This window comes from Biomphalaria glabrata, chromosome 2, assembly GCF_947242115.1.
Source record: "Biomphalaria glabrata chromosome 2, xgBioGlab47.1, whole genome shotgun sequence".
Lineage (NCBI taxonomy): Eukaryota > Metazoa > Mollusca > Gastropoda > Planorbidae > Biomphalaria > Biomphalaria glabrata.
In genome coordinates, this window is record NC_074712.1 from 60752793 (window position 1) to 60773208 (window position 20416).

Below are 20416 nucleotides of genomic sequence, written 5' to 3' on the forward strand. Positions count from 1 at the left end.
ATTTGGGCGCATCCATTGCCTTTCGAGACAAAAGGAGCCATATATATATATATATATATATATATATATATATATATATATATATATATATATATATATATATATATATATAGTATAAATTAGGCCAAAGAGACTTTATTTTAAGACAAATTAAATTATTAATCGTGTGACGTCGTTTTAGCGTCCAAGTAGAGCCTTTCTACGTTAGCAGATCCATTCAAAGGGTTCTGTTAAAGAAAACATATTAATGCCTCTTAACAACGTGATTTGAACGTCTATTCCGTTTTCAGGCAGTGCAAACCAATTTCTCTCCACTCAAACGGTAATATTGACGTTTTGTTGCGTGAACAGTACAGGCCCGCTTCAAGACGGCTTTCTAAAGATGAGGTTTATCTCTGAGGACAACAAGCCCATTACAAACTCCGCATGAACTACTGCAGCTTTTCTCAAGCTGTGATGGGGAGGGTCAACCCTGACGCCCTGACCAATAGGAAGAGTGTGAAGCTATTCAAATTAAAAAAAATTTAAAATAATTTAATTTTTACATGGATACAATTAAAAAGTCAGTTATGTAGTTGTCAATCAAATTTTGAATATGAACCCAGTGAACTGACATTATCAATGTTTAAAAAGTATCTTCTACTAACAAGGATCTTTTACAATGTTAACGTTGTTGTTTTTGTTAGTGAGGCGTCTGCAAAAACTTTTTGAATAAGACATTTCAAAACGTCTCTACTGACGTGATTCTTTTCGAATGGTCAGAATGGTCCAAATTCTCTTATCAGAAAGGTCCAAATTCTCTCATCGTTAAGTTGACGACCTTCATGTGACAAAAACTAAAAAAGTTCGCGGCAAGGCTTCTTACTCAATATGAAGATGATCGTAAAACATACGTGCTCTATACGTACCTTGAACATCCCTCGTATAACAGTATTGGCCAAGGCTGCCTCCTTCTTTAAAAGACTTCAAATTTAGCAACTATTTTTTTAACTAGTATAAATCGTGTGCTCAGATTCCAAGAAAAGATTTCTTTATCGGAAAGTCCCACTCCGCTATCATTTAACCTTGACATTGGGCTCTAGGGGAAGAAAAATGCGTTGAAGACGACACGAGCTGAGAAGGAAGGAAAACGGTTCGTGGAGCTAACTGTGCTTCAACAAACCATCTTGCTGGGTGGATAGGGAACCTGAGGCCTCTCTAATACTATCTACAGAAAGAACATTTTCGTTTATGCAAAGCAGTCTAAAATTATGTACATAGCACTATTTCTGAAAACAAAAAAGAACAGTTAAGTGGGCGGGGACGCCAACGGTAAAAGTTTGAGAAACACTGCCGCGAATGTCTCTCACACTTCGGATAGGCCCGTTCACCTCTTCTTAACTGAATTTTATTTGACCTGCAAACTTCTTTCTAGTAGAAATTGTACACGATAGACTTGGAAAATGAGAAGTTCTTGGAAATGAAAATGAAATGCTGAAAAATGCTTAGTGGTCAGGGCTTCGCCCCGGACCTGGATAGGTGACTATTAAACGCTCCCCGAGATGAATAGATGAATAAGGTAGCGACAAACTTACAATATCCCCTTTAGATGGTTATAAAAGTTTGAATAACAGAAAAAAAACGTTATACTGTTTCCTTCTTAAAGTCTAACAAAGGAAACATGTTTAGATGATTTTAATAAATATACATTGTAAAATATGCAAAACTATTGAAAAAAAAATGTCATGAACAATGGGATTTTCAAATAGAATCGACTAATTTTAATTTTTTGCAAAAATCAATGAAAATAGTTAACCAGCTTATTGTAGTCCTATTGGTTCAACAACATGAATTTCAATAGGGAAAAGTTGATAGTGGAGGGAAGTGGGGGGTGACACCCTGAGCGAGCCGCTCCGGATGATACTGACCCTAGTGACGAAACTGCCTAGATCTACTTTCTTCTAGCTACTAGATTTTTTAACTTTCTTGTGAGAATGCATTCAATGTGCAGTGAGTCACTGATCCCCCCCCCCTTTGCAATTTCAAATTCTTCCTAATCAACATTTAGGGGCCACCGGATCCAGCCTAAATATAGACAGAGTAAGACAGTGTATAATTGGAATTATAAAATTGTGCATCCGCTTATTTTCAGGGCGCATGTTTCGACATTCTGATTAGGTCCAAGCAGGGACGGACTGGCTATTTGGGCAAAGGGCCGAATGGATGCCACTATGTATTACATTTTTTAAGAAGGTTTTATGACATTCTCTTATACAAGTGGCCTTCTGAGCATAATGCTTAAAAGAAAATCTCTCTACAGCGTAATACAAATTTTCCGAAATAATGTATGTAAAAGCCTACATCCGTAGACAGTGCTGTTAGTAGAAGGCTTCATCCTTTTAGAGTTTACACACCGAGTGATTAAAAAGCAACACAAGGCCTATGTTTCTAATACAAATATAAAGCTCAGTGTTTACATATGTACAGTTATCGATACTCAAAATTAAACATAATGATTTTGAGGACAGGTTTTGCCTAGAATTGGATGCCATTGGATGCCATTGGATGCCCATCCTATGATATGCAATGTATGGGCCTGATCGTATAGAAATGACCATTTCGACACCCAGTCCGCCCCTGTGTCCAAGTCACTGACTCTTACATGAAATCAAACATTCAAGGCCGGATTAACACGGTTTTGTGCCCTAAGCCCCTATTATTTTAGTTATCGCGTAACACATTAAATTCGTCTGTTATATTGGTGAAAAAAACAAAAAACAAGAAAGAACTAGGCCTAGTGAAGAAAGGATATTTCTAAAAAAAAAAATTTTTTTTTTTTTTTGCTAAAAATAATGACGCAACTTTTCAATGTGTCATTCTTGTAGTCTGTATGACGTAATGATCTTTTTGAAAAAAAATAAGTATCTATTACATTTACAGAGCTAATGGAACGTAGACTTTGATTTACACAATTGGTTGGCCTTCAGTCGTAGAACGACTATGTTTCATCTCGCACACTTCCTCTTGTGGCTGTGGAGCCTTATTTTGGAGAGACACTCCCGTCCACAGATAACGCAGGTTAAGGTGGCTTTTGCTTCGGTGGTAGAGGAGCTGGCCGTTTTTTCGGATTGTGCGTTTTTCTTACTGGGCTGAGACCCATGTACTTTCACTGTCCATAGCTTTCTTGGTCGCTGTCTCTCTCCATCTGGTGCCGTCTAGAGCTATGTCTTCCCAATGTTCAGTATTAGTAGAGGTTTAGCGAAACCCTGAAAACGCTTCTTCCAACGGTGACAATCCAATCGTCATAGAAGGCCTGACCAGCGAGCTGCAACGTCGTAGCTTGTGGGCAGTAGAAACTAACAGCTCGTTGCCACGTCGCAGGTCTGTACGAGACAAGGCAAGGGCGAAGGTAACTCGATATACATGTTTGTGTTACACTAATACCAGCTGAGGACAGCGGCTTTGTCTGCGTCAGGGTGGCAAAATATACAGGTCGCAACTGGGTCTACGTAGTCACGTAAACTAATCTACTCCTTAATCTTTAATCTTCAGACTCGAAAACAACGCCTTGTTACACTAAACTGTGCATAAATTATAATCAGATTAACAAAACAAGACATCGCCAGAACCTGCACTACAAAAGAAAAGGGTTAGGGTTAGGGTATCCTCATTGCTAAAAAAAAAGTAGATGGTACAGATGGCGTCTCTCGTGACAACAGTGTAAATAATCGCTTTCTCAGAAATAGACCTAGCTTGGAGATGTCATCACCGATCGTGGCTACGTGTAGAGGGAAGTTTAAGAACTTGGCAGATCAGGACATAGCAATAGGCCTAAGACTGAGAGGCTAGAGCTTGAATGATTCTCACCTATTTTGATTATTTTTTAAGCTTACGTAACATTTAGTTATATGCTGTTATTCTCAATGTTTTGTTATTTGTATTAAAATAGTATTATGTGATTTTTTTACCAAACTGCACAATGGTAAACATCAAACAATAATTCAGAGATATTGATTGTAACTTTAGAGGTTACTCCCCCTGGGCTTTCCATTATTCGGAGGTAACAGAAATCTTATGGCACTCCTGTGGTCAGTCTGGTCAGTTGGAGAGCTGACCTGGTCTGAGTGGGATGTTTGTTTTCGGTTATTATGTTTAGATAAAGGAGATATTATTCTTTTTAGGCGTGCACTGGATATTTGAGTAATGCTATGTTGTGTCACGATACCCTTAAGAAATCTATTATCGAATCAAGTCCAAGCGCTCTTAAATATTTAAGTCGGGCACATTTAATACTTTTTAGCATTGATGATTGTGTATTCTATATTATATGTGTGTGACCCATTGTATGCTGTCAATAAATACTAAGTTTCAACTCCTGTGTTGAGTGTTATCAATAATCACCAATAAGTAATATCGGAGAAGAGACCACTGTGGCATCTCCTTCGTGTTGAATATGAATAGAGGAATCAAACCCTTAGCCTTGGGTGTTAAACCCAAACCCACCTGCGCCCGTTATACTTTAACTCTTTCTCTCCTAATTAACGATGCCAACGTTGATTTGACTCCCATTAAACTAAATTTATGTTTGGATTTATAAACTTTTAAATTGTGTTGTGTAAAAAAGAGCATGAATTCTCCTATAATTCAATGCCAAATATAACATTTTCTGATATCCAACAAAAAACAGGAGAGTGAAATACAAGTGAGCAGGACGAATAATACTATTAAAATGAGGAAAATAATTACGGAGAGAAAGAGTTAAAATGACCTGCACCTATTCATTGGGGTAGAAAGAGTTAAAAAATGACCTGCACCTATTCATTGGGTATCATATTTATAATACGTCTACGCTTTTAATGATCTACAGTTGGAGGCATTAGATGACGCCCCACAAAGAACTGCCCTAAGTTCTTTACACTTTCGTTCACGTAAAGTTCAATACAGTTTTTGACTAATGTCCGTTCCATATGCTAGGACAAATTTGTACAAGTACTTCCTTCTTCCCTAGTGCTATTAGAGCATGGAATGGTTGCCTGAGCTAGCCAGGAAAACCAGTGACTTGGCAGAATTTAAGTCATTGGTTAATATGCATGACTAAATGCATGACGCGTAGGACGTAATCATCTTCTTTTTTTTTCGAAGTAACGTCTGTATTATATAAGATCTAAGAACGACTGTTTTCTAGAGATTTTGATAGTCGTCGTCTGCTTCGCTATCAACTTGGGGAGAAAAAAACCTGTCCGCAATAAATCTTTAAACCCAGCGAAAGAAAGTCTGTTTTTACGTATCATTTGCCAACGGTGGTAGCAACAAAAAACGAAAGCAGTTCTCTGAAAGCCAAATATATTCATTCTTTTTACTAGCCGAAGGTTAGCTCCAGGAATTTAGGTAGACTCAACTCCGGGCAAGGGTTGAAGGTCATGGTTAATTTTTTTTATTTTAGTAGAGTAGCTTAGGTAGCGTTTTTATGTAAGGAGAAGTACTTCAAACACTTGTCTGTGTGTTAGGTACCTCTACCTAATTAAGTCAAATACATCACCTTGAACTTGACATGTAGCAGACGACCCACCACCTTCGCACCCATAAGAGAAATCTAGCGAACTTTTGCATTAAAGGTACAGAAAAAACAATATCTGAATATTTAACATGTATTTGTTATGCGCTGTTCAGTTTTATTTACAATCTATTTTTGGAAAGAACTCTTCTTTTTTTTTTTTTCGGTCAAGACGGTAAATCAGCTTGCAGACGATTGAAAACTTGTTTTTAAAAAAGAAGAGTCAAAGAAAGAAGCAGAAAGAGAGAGAAATGGATGGGGGGGGGGGGGGTGTGCGAGAGGCAGCGAAAATGAAAGAGGGGGAGATAGTACGAAAGAGAAGAAAGAGAGAGAGAGAGAGAGAGATGGTAGACACCATTACATAGATATTTCTTCGTCTATATTTAGGAAATATTTGATCGCGTTAATAAAGTACATTACTATAAATGACACAGCAATGCAGAGTTGGTGATGAGCCTCGTAGGAAACATGCATACTAAAGACATTAAGGACATTAATGGCATTCGAATCCCCATCCCCCCTCCCCGCCCCCAATGCCCCTTTCAAATGAAGGGAGAAATCAAGTAGGTACAAGAATCCAACAACAGTCCGCGTCTAAAACTACAAAAATCCTAAAGGGCATTTGGAGGACGACTAATAGCAGTCCGGTTAATTTTTGAGGGACCACAAGGAGATAGGAACGTACTTAGCCGCCCCCCCCCCTCTTCCCTAAGTAGCGACAAGGACAAAAAAAGTTGTTACTAGGAATTACTTTGGAAAGGGAGGGAAGGGGGTGGGTTGATGACAGGTCTAAAAATAATAGAGTTTTGTTGAAGGGGATGAAAAGGGGGGGGGGGGGGAGTTTCTTCTTACATCTCTCTCTCTCTCTCTCTGTGTATCTCTCTCTCTCTCTCTCTGTCTGTCTGTCTGTCTCTCTCTCTCTCTCTGTGTCTGAATGCTGATTCAGCAAACCTTTAAATCTTCAACCTCAACACCCGAGAGAAAGAAATATCACGCAAAGTGTACAGCCGCCATTGACACGACGAATATATATATTAGGATTAAAGCCGCATTTTTTTGGTGCGTTTTGTCTGTCAGTCTGTCTGTCCATCAAGTGTAGGGTTGAATATTAAAAATTAGGTAAACATATTTTCTGAACACCGGCCACGAGGAACAACTCAAAGTAGTAAAAACAGCAGTTGTTTCCCTTACCAGAAGTTTTGTTCTTTCCCAAATCTTTAAGTACGAAAGGAACATATAAGAAGAATTAATAACAAATACATTAAAAGGAATAAAAAAAAAAAAAAAACCTCAAGAGCGACACAAGGAAAGGGAAGTAACTGGTCATATATTTATTTTCGGTATTATAATTTGATTGGATTGTTTCCCTTTACCCTAATAAAAATATCAAGAGAAGTAGAAGGCTGGGGGTGCAAGTGATTGTTAACCTCAGTCTCCTTTTACCACCCCCTTCCTCTTGCATTTAAAAAATAATTAAAAGGCTGATGTTGATCAAAGGCGATGGCGTGTGTGTGTGAGAGAGGGTTAGTGTGTCTAAGTGTGACTTCACACTCAGGTATCACACTCTATTCTTGTGACATGTCACCTTGTGGAATGGGGCTCCAGAAATTCAGGACACAACCTTCAAGGAAAGGACTTGGCACAACTCCCAAAACAACACACAAATTAATGTCCATGGTTTTAGACTTAATTATAGTTCTTTTAGAGAAGAAACTTTAAAAAAAAAAACGCTTCTATTATTTTTTTGAGCTCATATGAGATAAATCAACTTATTTGAATTGAATTGATTGATTGAGTTCTATTTTTTAGATGTTCTTACAAAGATGAAGATTGTTATGTGCATTATCTTATCTTACAGACGTTACTTCAAAAAAAAAAAGAAGATAATTTCATCCTATGCATTTTGTGTGTCAATCTAGTCATGCATGTTAATCAATGACTTAAACTCTGCTAAGGCGTTGGTTTTCCTGGCTGATTCAGTCAACCCATTCCATTCTCTAATGACATTAGGGAAGAAGGGGCACTTGTATGAACTTGATCTAGCGTATGGAATAAGAAATGTGCCTCTGTCTTTCATTGTTTGTTTTTTTCTCTTTGTAAATTATAGTTCAGTGTTTTATGTAGTATAGCTACTTTACTTTTTTTTCTTCTGTCCTGAAGTGTCTCTAAGTTTAGTGATTTTACTCATGGTGTTACTCTAATCAAATTTGAATATTTGTTTATAATAAATCATTTGCTCTATTTTGTATTTGTTCCAGTTTCTTTATGTTTTCTTGAGTTGAGGGATCCCAAACAGAGGATGCATATTCTAATGTTGGCCTAACCTTAGGTTGAAACTCAGAACAATTGTCATGTTGTAAGTTTAAAGTTTCTAGAACTATTGTCTTATATTTAACTTAATAGTGCAGAGTGCCTGGCCACTGATGTTTATTTCTCTGGAAGTGGTAGTATGGTTACTTAGGGCTAGTGCCAGTTTTTGTTTTTTCAAGTTTTGAAGTTTAGATGCTGACTTATCAGGTGGCAATATACGGCCAGGTATGTACTGGGTCAATGTTGTGCTGTCAATAAAACACCTTTGTTAACCATCGGCCATACAAACAGATCATCTGCACCATGCAAGGTGAAAAGCAGTACTTTCCTTTTTTTAAAAAAATTATTTTGATAATAGTTAAAAAAGTGTTTTTTTTTGCTGGGTAAAACAAAAATTGTGAGTTCACAAAGAATGATTAGAATTATGAAAAAGTCTTACCTCATTTCGCTCCTCAATTTTTTCATTGTATGTTTGGTTCTCAATTTTAAGTTGTTCAAAATCAATTAAGTGGAGACCATCTGCCAACTCTTCCTGCAAAGTAAATTTAAACGACTTTTTAAGTGAAATAATACACACAAGCTGTAGATAAACTTTAACCCTTGCCCTGTCAAAGAAACGTTTACATACTTAATAAATGAATTACTAGGTTTAAGCAAATAGGTGAAATAATAAAAACTATTCAATAATAAAAATCTCTTGTTGTGTGGTATGTGCTATGGACTGTTGTCTAGATGGTCCAAGATTTTAACCCTCCCTGTCGACATCCCCTGCTGTCCTGCAAAAGGTTTAGACTTGGATGAAGTAATCTTCAAATCTAAAGAACAAACAAATGTACTTGTATTTCTGAAGCTTCAACTGAATATTAATTTTTAAGACATGATAGTTAGTGGACCTCATTCACCAATCGTAAACAAACAACATTGAGTCACATGCTTATCTATCTCTTCTATAAAATTATAAAATTACGATCTAATTTTAATCAACAATGGTTATCACGTGAAAGTTTTTATCAATATTATCACGTGAGCATTTGTTTTGGTGAATGAGGTCTGGTGATAACCATTGTTGATTAAAATAATAGCTTAATGGTTGGCAGTTTTTTATTTATTTTAAAATTTAGCGTTTATTTTTTTCTTATCTCAAACTTTTATGACCCAACTATTAACAAATTTTACTTTTGAGAGACTTTTTCCAAATGGAAGATAGTAGAAGCTTCTTCTTTGTAGCTATTTAAAGCTGAATGTTATTATGCATTTGAACCAGTATATATGTTCTTTCAAAATTCTACATTTTACTTCAACTCTTCTGAAGTACAGAGCAATCAATGTCACAAAAGTTGATAATTATGTATAGGACATCACAAACATTTGTTTTTTAGTTTAGATTCTTAATATTTATTTTGTCTCACAATAAAAAAAAGTTGAATCAAATTTTAAAAAAATGAATCAAAAAAAAAAAAAAAGAAAAGAATCAAATAAAAAAAGCCCACCTTTGATTTTAACTGTTGCTCTTTTTTCTTGAGTTTATTCTTGAGCTTTATGTTTTCCAGTCGAACATTGACCACTTCCTGTTCTTTCTTTGCTTCACTAGCAATGTACTGTTCAATGTCCTAGAAATAACAAAATGTATAATATAGCCCTGTACTGTTCAATGTCCTAGAAATAAAATGTATGCATAGCAATGCACTATTCAATGTCCTACAAATAGACAAACTGTATATTGTTAGGCAGAAATTCTGCCTTCACAAAAGTTGCGCTTTTAAATATTTTCAAAATATCACTTTAATTGTTAATATTCCACTGTTCTCAAATACTTTCTTTGACCTTAATAGTATTTTGATAAATATTTGTCAAAGGAGGGATCTGCACTAAGTTCTGATTATTCACTTGTTAGAGATAGTTCTAAAAGTATAAAACACTCATAAATATTGTGCTGCATATCCGGTCATGGTGATGCTTTTGACCACTGGCTCAAGTATTTATAATTATATCCAGTACAATAACAACATTTGGCTATTAAAAGGCAGCTTCTTTGCTTTTTATGGGATATGAAGCCACAATGAACACTCCCCTATGAATTTTAACATTAAAAATTTCAAGTTGGCAAAAAGTAGTATTAAAGCACAAACATTTCTCAGCATGTTTTAAAAACATTTCAAGAGGTATTCATTGTTTTCAAATAAAAAGGGGAAACAACCAGCATTCACTTTTGTAGATACATCTGTTTATCATGATTGATACAGTTTTTTTCCCTTACCAACTGGCCATCCACTCCTAAAATAAATGTATCTTACAATTTTGATTATTCATGATATTTACTTCTACTATCCGTCACCTAGTTTACTGTATAGTCTACATTGATGCATTCTATTTGTGTTCAATCTATTTGTATTCAATAAATTTTCACTGCTATGTCTAAAAAAAAATAAATAAAGGGAAACTATTCATTTAATGTAAGATGCTTGCAAGTTGTCTGCCCTAAAATTCAGCTTAATTAAGTACTTTAGGTGGTATTGGTTTCCCACTGCGTCCAAATATTGCATGCATGGCGACATCTTGTTTGTACTCAATAAACTTTCTTCTCTCCATATCCACTTTCTCCTTCCTCTCCTGGCACTTTTCTTTCAGGTCTTCAATCTGTTGGTTGTAGTTCACTTTCTCTTGTTGGTACTGGCGGCGAAGGTCTTCCAGTTGGGCTGAGATAAGAGAAAATAAATGTTGGGGAACAGAAACACGTTTTTAACTGCTGTCTGTTAAGGAAATAAGCACCACCACCAAGTTCAGGCTCTTTAACACCATTGTTAAGCTAATACTACTTTATGGACCAGAGACCTGGAGAACCACCATCACCACCATCATCAATACCTGCCTGAGGAGGATTCTTATGATCCGCTGGCCAGACAAGATCTCGAATGAGGAACTGTGGCAAAGAACAAAGCAGCAGCCCATTGAAGTAGATATCCTTCAGAGACGCTGGAGATGGATAGGTCACACCCTTTGGAAGCCTGCATCCAACATAACAAGGCAAGCCCTAACCTTGAACCCCCAAGGCAAGAGGAAGAGGGGACAACCCAGGAATACATGGCGATTTGGAAGCAGATGCCAAGCAGATGGGCAAGACGTGGGGACAGTTGGAGAGACTCACCCAGAACTGAGATGCCTGGAGGAAGCTGGATGGTGGCCTATGTCCCAGAAGGGACCACAGGCAGAGATGAGATGATGTTAGTAAGAAGCAGTCAAGTATAAAAATTATAATTGACTAAAACACTCAGAAAAAGAAACCAATTAAAATGAAGAATCTCCATTAAACAAAACCAGCATAAATTGACTAGAGACTTGTGGCCATGCAATTTTATTTTAATCTGTTAAAATTGTGTAAAATTGGGCAGACTGCAGAAAGAAAGATAGATATACCCCTGACAGACAATGGAGTTCCCTGCAAAATATGCAGGTCGCAATTGGCCCTGGATAGTCACTATTTTTAATCTTCAGAATTAAATACAATGATTTATTATTATTATTAGAATGTAACTTGGAAAATATTTTAAGAAATCAGAAATAAATTGCAACGAAATTGAAAAAATTAAAGGTTAATTCATTTCAAAACAAACAATACAAAGGAAAATAAAGAAAGTATTTAACTGTAAATGAGCTTCTCTCTCTACTATTGTCTCCTTAATGTAAATGAGCTTATCTCTACTATTGTCTTCTTACTGTAAATGAGCTTATCTCTCTACTATTGCCTCCTTACTGTAAATGAGCTTATCTCTCTTCTATTGCCTCCTTACTGTAAATGAGCTTATCTCTCTACTATTGCCTCCTTACTGTATATGAACTTAACTCTCTTCTATTGTCCCCTTACTATAAATGAGATTATCTTTCTACTATTGCCTCCTTACTGTAAATGAGCTTATCTCTCTACTATTGCCTCCTTGCTGTAAATGAGCTTATCTCTCTACTATTGCCTCCTTACTGTAAATGAGCTTATCTCTCTACTACTGCCTCCTTACTGTAAATGAGCTTATCTCTCTACTATTGCCTCCTTACTGTAAATGAGCTTATCTCTCTACTACTGCCTCCTTATTGTAAATGAGCTTATCTCTCTACTACTGCCTCCTTTCCATGTCCAAATAGTAACTTTAAAGTGCTCTCCTCAGTACCCTCACCCCCTCCTCCTCCTGAATCTGTTGAACTCACCCATGTATTTGAGGTAGCGTTGGTCCTGGTCTGCCATGTTTTTCTCATATTCTGGCTTCTCGTCTGCTTTTTTCTTCTTAAAATACTCCGCCAGTTTGTGCTGGAGATGCAGATTGTTTTGCTGTAAAATATCTTTTTCTGCCAATGCCTCCTGTTGACAATATAGACAAGATAAAAGATGTTGAAATGTTCTGTTCTCTTACAATTAAAGTATCCAACACTTACCGAATAGTAAGAGGGACAGAGTACATGAGTAATAAGACTATAAAAATGACCAGAGAATCTTGGGTTTAAATTTTGGTGAAGGCTAGGATGTTTAATTTTGGGAGTCTTAGGATGCCCCTGATCCACCCAACTCTGATGGGTATCTGAAATTAGTTAAGGAAAGTAAAGATAATCGGTCATTTTGCTGGCCACATGACACCCCTGTAAACCATTGGCCCTAGAAAGAGATGTCCTTTACATCATCTGCCCTATAGATTGCAAGGTCTTGCAAATCCTTATAAAAGTAAGGGTCTAATTCCCAACCCAGTGGGTGCTGGAATTGAGTTTAAAAACTGGATTTACTGGATGCTTAGACACCAGCTATTACCATTTGAAAAGAGATGGCTTCCTGGTCGTGCTGTTTGTGTGCTGGACTGTCATCCTGGGCTTAAACCCTGCCGCTCCCATCCCCCATCATCCTGCGGGAGGTTTGGACTAGAAGAAAATTATCTTCAACTCTGAAGGATCATCCGAAACATGCCAAACATTTTTACCAACAACATAGATTAACTCTATAGATCAACTTTCTCATAGAAGGTATGCTCAAATACTTTCAAGTGAAGGTAAATGACGAATGTTGACTTAACAACACATAACAAGAACCTTGCTGTAAAACATAAAAATAAAGGTCATAGGTTTCCACTTCTGTATTAAGATGTTTAGGCCCAAAGAATCATTTGCGTTAAAATATTTTTTATTTCAACTAAGAGTGTAGAAAGAGGCTGGGAACTAAATTAAAAGTTCGCTACAGAAAAAAAAAAAGATTTGGGAAAGGGAGAAACATCTCAACCAGGTCAATGACAGTAAAATCAAGCATGTCATAATGACAAGAGACAATCAGACAGAGGAACAATATATTAAAATTACTGACCACAACTCTGAAAATGTTGAAACTTTCAAATATCTAGGAAGTATGATTAATTCTAAGAAAGACGTAATGACAGAAATAAAGTGATAAATTATAATAGGCAATAGAACATTCTACAGCACCCACCACTTACTTAAAAGCAAAACAATATCAAAGACAACAAACAAAGAAAACTATAAACAAAACCATAACAAGACTAGTAGCCATGTATGCCATGTATGCAAGTAAGACTTGGACACTGACAAAGACAACAGAGAATCAGCTAAATACTTGGGGAAAGGAAAATACTTTTAAAAAAATCTATGGTGCTATACAAGAGGAAACTGAGAGGAGGACATGCACTGACCTGGAGATATGAAGACACATAAACAAAACCATAACAAGACTAGTAGCCATGTATGCCATGTATGCAAGTAAGACTTGGACACTGACAAAGACAACAGAGAATCAGCTAAATACTTGGGGAAAGAAAAATACTTTTAAAAAAATCTATGGTGCTATACAAGAGGAAACTGAGAGGAGGACATGCACTGACCTGGAGATATGAAGACACATAAACAAAACCATAACAAGACTAGTAGCCATGTATGCCATGTATGCAAGTAAGACTTGGACACTGACAAAGACAACAGAGAATCAGCTAAATACTTGGGAAAGGAAAATACTTTTTAAAAAATCTATGGTGCTATACAAGAGGAAACTGAGTGGAGGACATGCACTGACCGGGAGATATGAAGACACATTGAAAGTGATGGAAATAAAAAAAAAAAAAAAAGACTTGAAAGAATGTCAGAGAACAGATCGGTAAAAATAGTATACCAGCAAAAAAACAAAAGGCATGTGACCCAAAGGCAGACCATGAATATGAGGCAGAGCTACAACAACTTTAGGCCTGAAGATTAAAAGCTCCAGAGAGATCTGGACGGAAGGATGTGTTGAAGCACCACTGGGAAAGAGGAATGTGCAGGATGTCCCTTCATTCTCTTATCAAAGAAAATTACATAAAGAAATCAAATAACTTAATCAGGTTGTAATAGGGATTCACCTATCTTCTCTTAGTATACTGCCTTTTAAAACTATTAGATTATATTCTTTATAAATAACAAAGAATCTAGAAAAGAAATTTAATGTTGAACATTTGAGAATGATATAAAGACTATGTTAACGTCCTTTTACGACCATACAATGACTATGGCTCATCTCATACAGCCATGAGATTAAACTCTGGGCATTAGCTATGGTCAGAACAATGTCACCAACACATTGATCCCCCCCCCCTCTCTCTTTGCAGCCAAATTTTTTATAAAAGTTTCACTATAAAATGCACAATGTGAATTTCTTTTATTTTGTTTCATTCATGAAGACAACATTTTTTTTTTAAATTGTTATCTAACATACATAATACTTTTCAATGATCTCCTCCCGCTTAAGTCCTGATTCCTCAGCCAGTTCTGAATCTGCTGGTTCAGCCACTTCCTCCACGGTTTCCATTATATGTTCATCGGATACGGCGCTATCCATCCTAACTGTATGTATTAAAATATAACAAAATAAACATAACAAATCATTTAGAAGACAGCTTTAACAATAAATACGTAAATTTTGAACCAATAGAAAAAATACATCAAGTGTTGCTACTCTGGAAAGGAACCTATACATTTCATTTAAACAACTAAATTACATTCTCAACACTGTATTATAACTTTAAATTACAAGACTATAAAAAGTGCATACATTGTATGAAAGTACTGTAAGCTGAAATTAAACATGATGGCTGAGTGGTAAAGCATTTAACTTCCCGAACCGGAGGTCACAGGTTTGAATCCTGGTGAGTGAAACTTTGGTTCCCTACCTGACTGAAGTGGTGATGTGGGCTCAACCCTTTCTACAACCAGCTGCTCAGGTCCAACTGGCGACATCTGTCTGGATAAAGATGGCTCGACAGGTATCAGAGGGCTGTCTGTTCTTTCTTCTCTATCTTCTGGTACTTGCTGGAAACAAATGTATACTATAACTTTTTAATTTTTTTGTATAGATTGTTGCTTTTTTTTTTTTTATGGGGAGGTTTGTTAATTAAACTGTAATGAAAAAACAATTGGGCTAAGCACAATCAAAATGACCAAAACTTTTACAATAAATAACACCTGGACATTATACCTTCATGGAGTCAATCGATGCATAATCGGAAAGAATGAATCTTGAATCCAGGCTTTTAATTTGAAAAGTTTAATGCAGTCTACTATTTAGAAAGTTATGTTCACTTTTATGCAGAGGCAGCATAATCATATGGTATGCGCCATGGATTTTCATCTCAATAGTCCCAGGTTCGAACCATAACTGCTGCCACATTCTAGCATTTTGCAGTAGGTTTGGGGTCATTGTCATCTCATTGATGTCCATTGACTCTCATCAGAGGGGTGCTGTGACAGTTGGTATAACCAAATCTCTGCCGAGCAGTTCTTAGCAGGATATCAAAAGAGAGGCCGGTCCATTCTTTTACATTACCCAGCCAGCTTTTCTTTGAATGACTCTTTCTTCATGCTTCACCACTGTAGCTTGAAGGATGACTTTTGATAGAGAGACATCTGTAACGATATGACTGAACCAGCTCAGCTTTCATCTCTTCACAGTATTGAGGAGTTCCTCCATTTTGCAAGCCAGAGTGTTGACTTGTAAAAATACAAACTCATATTTCTTCTCTTCCTGGTATCAGATACCCAGCATTTTTCTGTAGCATTTACTCTTAAAGGCTTGAACTCTTTCAGCCTCAGCTTTCACTGTCCACCTTTCACAACCACATAGGAGTACAGAGACTACTAATGACGAATACAGTTTAAGTTTTACTGATGTTACTCTTCCAGATCTTTTACTCATGATCTTTGTATCAAATCTCACAGTGGATCCCTGGACACATTGACATCATGGGAAATGAAAAGGCAGATAAGCTATCAAAGGCAGGTTCATCTATGGAACAACCAGATAGACCTGTTAACTACCTCACCCTAAGGTCAATGTTAGTCAACAATCACAAAGAGGAGTGGCTCAACCAATGGGCATCAGGAAACACAGGCAGAACCATGTACAGAGAAATGACTACACCTAACAAACTGGACAGTATTAACTTCCTCCCCCGCAAAGAACAATCTACAATCTTCCAACTAAGAACAGGACACACACCACTATTAAATTACCACCTGAACAAAATAAACTCCACACAACTACCCCTTTGCAGACACTGCGCCCACCCCTTTGAAACCGTAAACCATATCCTCTTTGAATGCCCCTCCCTAACCCACCTTAGGCAGACCCTACTTCCACTACAGCCCAACATAACCAACACCCTGTATGGCAGTGCTGAACAACTGAAGAGAACAGCACACTTTTTTTTCCTTGGCACAGTCTGCAAAAGAGCTGACAGCTCAGCAGCAATAAAGCTGGCTAGAAGAAGAAGAAGTATCCAATCTCCTTATTACCTCTAGTCAGTTGCTAATTTGTTGTTAAAACACATTTTAAAGTCATAGACTGAAAGTCAAATACTTCCTTCATATTGACATTTTTGTGTGCATTAAACAGAAGGGCTCGGGTCATTTGATTCTGCAGTGCTAAAAAGTGCACAAAAAGGATCATACACCTTTTAAAAAGCAAAGCTCACCAACCCTTCCATTATTTTGTACACTTACTTACTGACTTAGATCCTCCCACGCCATTGAGCGGCAACTGTCTCCTCAAAGATCTGTCACTGGTGTCAGGGGGAGGTATGGCGAGAGTGAATATGTTTGGTATGATAGTGAAGCCTCTTCCCACCCTGGTGTCCACTGCTACCAATTAGGGTAGTTTCTTTGCACTGAGGGCTTGCCATCTATCGGGCATCGGATGTCATGTTGGGTTTGGTCCAACACCATCATCTGGGTTTTTGCCTCCCTCGCCGCATGTAAAATTATCTTTTTCTACAATGGGTACACCTAAAAAGTAGCTATTTATAGTTTTTCAGCTATGTATGAAAATCTCCGAGAACTTTTCTTACCTCTTCCTCCTTTTCTTCTTCCGCTTGTTCCTCCTGAGGTTGAGCTTCGTCGCCATACACTGTTGTAGCGTCCTCCTCTTCAGCCTTTTGTTCATCTCCTAATTAATTAATTTATAAATTTTTTATGAGTTAAATGCCTAAATTTTTTTGTATCCTTAAAAAATTAGGTATATACATTCATTGTTATAATTCTATTATATTATAATAATAATAAGTTGAAAGAATGATTTTAAAGCCTAAAGCTTTATAGGTCTATAATATTGAACTAGAAATAAACATGTAATTCAGAGAGATAATTTAAGTTACTAAAAAGGGTATGAAATAAATCGCATAAAGAAAAAAAAAATTGCTTCTTCAAGAGTTACTCTTGAATGCAGATTTATATTTTAGCATACATACTTTGTTTGCAATCATTTATCATTTAAAAACAAAATTTTAATTACCTGTATATCAGGGATGCAGATAAAGAACTTAATATTTAAAAATATTTTAAAAACTTTACTCAAGCATGAGCTGGTAAACCTTAACTCAATAAAATTCTATTTCTTTTTTTTTTTTTTTAATAATGCAACAGATTAAAATTTCAACAAAGAAAAAGATTATAACGTTAACAAGAACAGAAGCTTCTGATTGAATTGAGGCAGTGAGAAGAAGGTCACATACTCACCAATGATGATTTTTTAATTACTTAAAGAATCGATTTCATTACTTTTAGGCAATCATTTATAAAGTGCTATAATTTTATTTTGTTGTACATCAATGCAAAGAGTAGTTAGGTTTATATAAATTTAAAGCTATTATGCAACTATCAATATATATATGTGTGTGTGTTAGTAAAATAAAAATGACACGTAGGACGTAATCATCTTCTTTTTTGAAGTAACATCTGTATTAGATAAGATACGATAAAATACAAAAAAATAAAGTTTGTATAAAAGAATACTATAGAATCCTTATACTAGCAAATTTTTTAAAGTAATTTATCATGTTATAAATACAGATGTGGCTTAACATCATAAATAAACCACTTTACTACTACACATAGGAATGAATGTGATTCCTATTGATTTGAAGGGATACTTATATCCACAAATACATTTTTCTAAGAGAAATTCAAGTGCTTGGGCCTCTTTGATATTTAGTTTAATTTATTTGTTAAAGCCGAGTTAATGTTACCGGCAGTTTAAACTTTAACACTTAAAATAGAAGTTTACTTTGTCTCTGCCTTAATAAATAGTTAGTTCACAATAATCTAAGGCCAATAAACAACCACAACCTTCCTGTGGAGGTTGACCATCTACATCCTGCTGGCCTTCTTCAACTGCCCCAACAGACTCTGTCACATCGCCAGCAGCCGTGTTGTCAGTGTCAATAGTTTCATCAGTAGTTTCATCACTCTTAATAACATCATCAACAGGTTGAACATCATTAACAGGTGGAACATCCTCAACATGATCAATAGTTTCAACATTTTCCTGACCTGGTGTTGGCGTTCGCACACCTTCCTCTTCCTCTTTTTTTTCTTCCTCTGCAGCAGCTTCCTCCATCTCTTCCCCTCCTTCTCCATCCTTAGAAGGTTCTAGATAAAAAAAAAAAAGAAAATGTTTTTATCAAACTTTTTCTGGATATGCATTTCACTAATAAAAATTATTATGTAATAAGACTTTTTTTTTTTGTTTCTGTCTCAAGAGAATTAAGAGAAGTCCCTTAAGTGTGTCAAGATTCAAGTATATGTAATTGTCTGGAATAAGGTTAAATAGTTCCCTATCAATAGATCTTCAGTGTCTTTTATATTTAAATCTATAAACATATTAAACAAGTTTAATAACATAGAAGCGTTTAAATATTTAGGAAACAGAATACATTCCAAAACCGCCATAAGTAATGGAACAACTAGCGGAAGGCAACAGAGCTTTCTATAGCACACAGATTTGCACCAAACAAAAAATATACAAGCTGTATGAAGACCCCTCTGTAGTGACGGAAATAAAAGGGAACAGATGACGTTGGGGGCAGGTCACCTCGAAAGAATGCCGAGAACAGAGGAGCAAAGGTTGTTCACCGGCAAAAAACAAAAGGCATGTGCCCCAAAGGCAGGCCACGAGTACGGTGGCTTGATGATGTAGAGGCAGTCCGTGCATGGAGACATAAAGCACAAGATAAATCGGAATGGAGAGATGTGCTAAAGCAGGCTAGGGCCCTCCATGGGCTGTAGCATAACTGGGATCGATGGATAAACATTTTAGGGTTTGAAATGTCATAACTTTCAACCTGTAGACAAAAAGCAAACAAAATTTATTCTTGCATTTCTTAACATTGGTTCTGAACTGGTGTCTAGTAAATTTTGACTAGACTTGATAATATAGAACTTCTTAAAAGTCAAAAATATCATTAATATATAGCTGGAATTAACATATTATTTAAAGAAAGTAAATGACATCCTTTTAGATAGAAATATTATCTATAAATTTTATTTTTATTCATGCATAAAAGGGGAAATCTATAATGCAAAAAAAAAAAAAATGTGGACCACCTCTTTATTACTTTCAAAAACAAGACCTGAGAGTTAGAAATCAATATTGTAATTTTATATTATTATATTATATGCCAAACCTGCGATCGCAGCTGTGTATCAAGGATTGGCCTCTTTAGTCACACAAGAAGTTGCAAAGGGAAAAGATCGTCTCTCGAGACGTAAAATGCCACAGATATTATAAGCTACCTGCTTTAAAAATATCTTTTTTTTTTTTTTTATTCAATAAATGAGGTTTAAATAAAAGTAGTTTTCTTTAAGCTTTGGGGGCATGGTGGCTGAGTGATAAAAATGTTGGCTTCCAAATTGAGGGATTTTGAGTTTGAATCTCAACGAAGACTGGGATTTTGAATTTCTGAATTTTCCACCAAACTGTAATGGTTACCTGATATTAGTAGGGGAAAGTAAAGCTGTCTGGTCATTGTGCTATCCACATATGGCTGTGGGCCACACCTTTGCATCATCTGCCCCATAGATTGCAAGGTTAAATAGATAGATATTAAGACTTTACTACAGTAAAAGAGTTTAAATCAGTGATGTCTAAACTAAGGCCCACTGGCTATATCTAGCCCATGCTGTGCCATCCAGCTCCTCAAATCTTTTGTCTACAGTGCATAAAGAAGCTACATAGGATCAGTTCTATTGGACTCAATGATTTCTTGAGCTGATGCGACCTGCGATAGGTAT

The 20416-nt window shown here is 36.2% G+C and overlaps 1 protein-coding gene across 2 annotated transcripts in view; it reads right to left on the bottom strand.

Moving 5' to 3' along the window:
* LOC106053203 (coiled-coil domain-containing protein 96-like) overlaps positions 1-20416 on the bottom strand; it is a 46287-nt gene that overhangs the window by 24507 nt on the left and 1364 nt on the right. Inside the window, exons 3-10 of one of the 2 annotated variants that reach the window (XM_056021767.1) lie at positions 18677-18775; positions 17197-17294; positions 15025-15163; positions 14571-14698; positions 12041-12191; positions 10346-10539; positions 9334-9453; positions 8283-8375 (exon numbers count right to left, since the gene is read on the bottom strand). In XM_056021767.1, the coding sequence (XP_055877742.1) occupies positions 8283-8375; positions 9334-9453; positions 10346-10539; positions 12041-12191; positions 14571-14698; positions 15025-15163; positions 17197-17294; positions 18677-18775 (1022 nt within the window). Of the gene's footprint in view, positions 1-8282; positions 8376-9333; positions 9454-10345; positions 10540-12040; positions 12192-14570; positions 14699-15024; positions 15164-17196; positions 17295-18472; positions 18776-20416 lie in introns of both variants that reach the window. The other variant, XM_056021766.1, reaches the window with a different exon arrangement.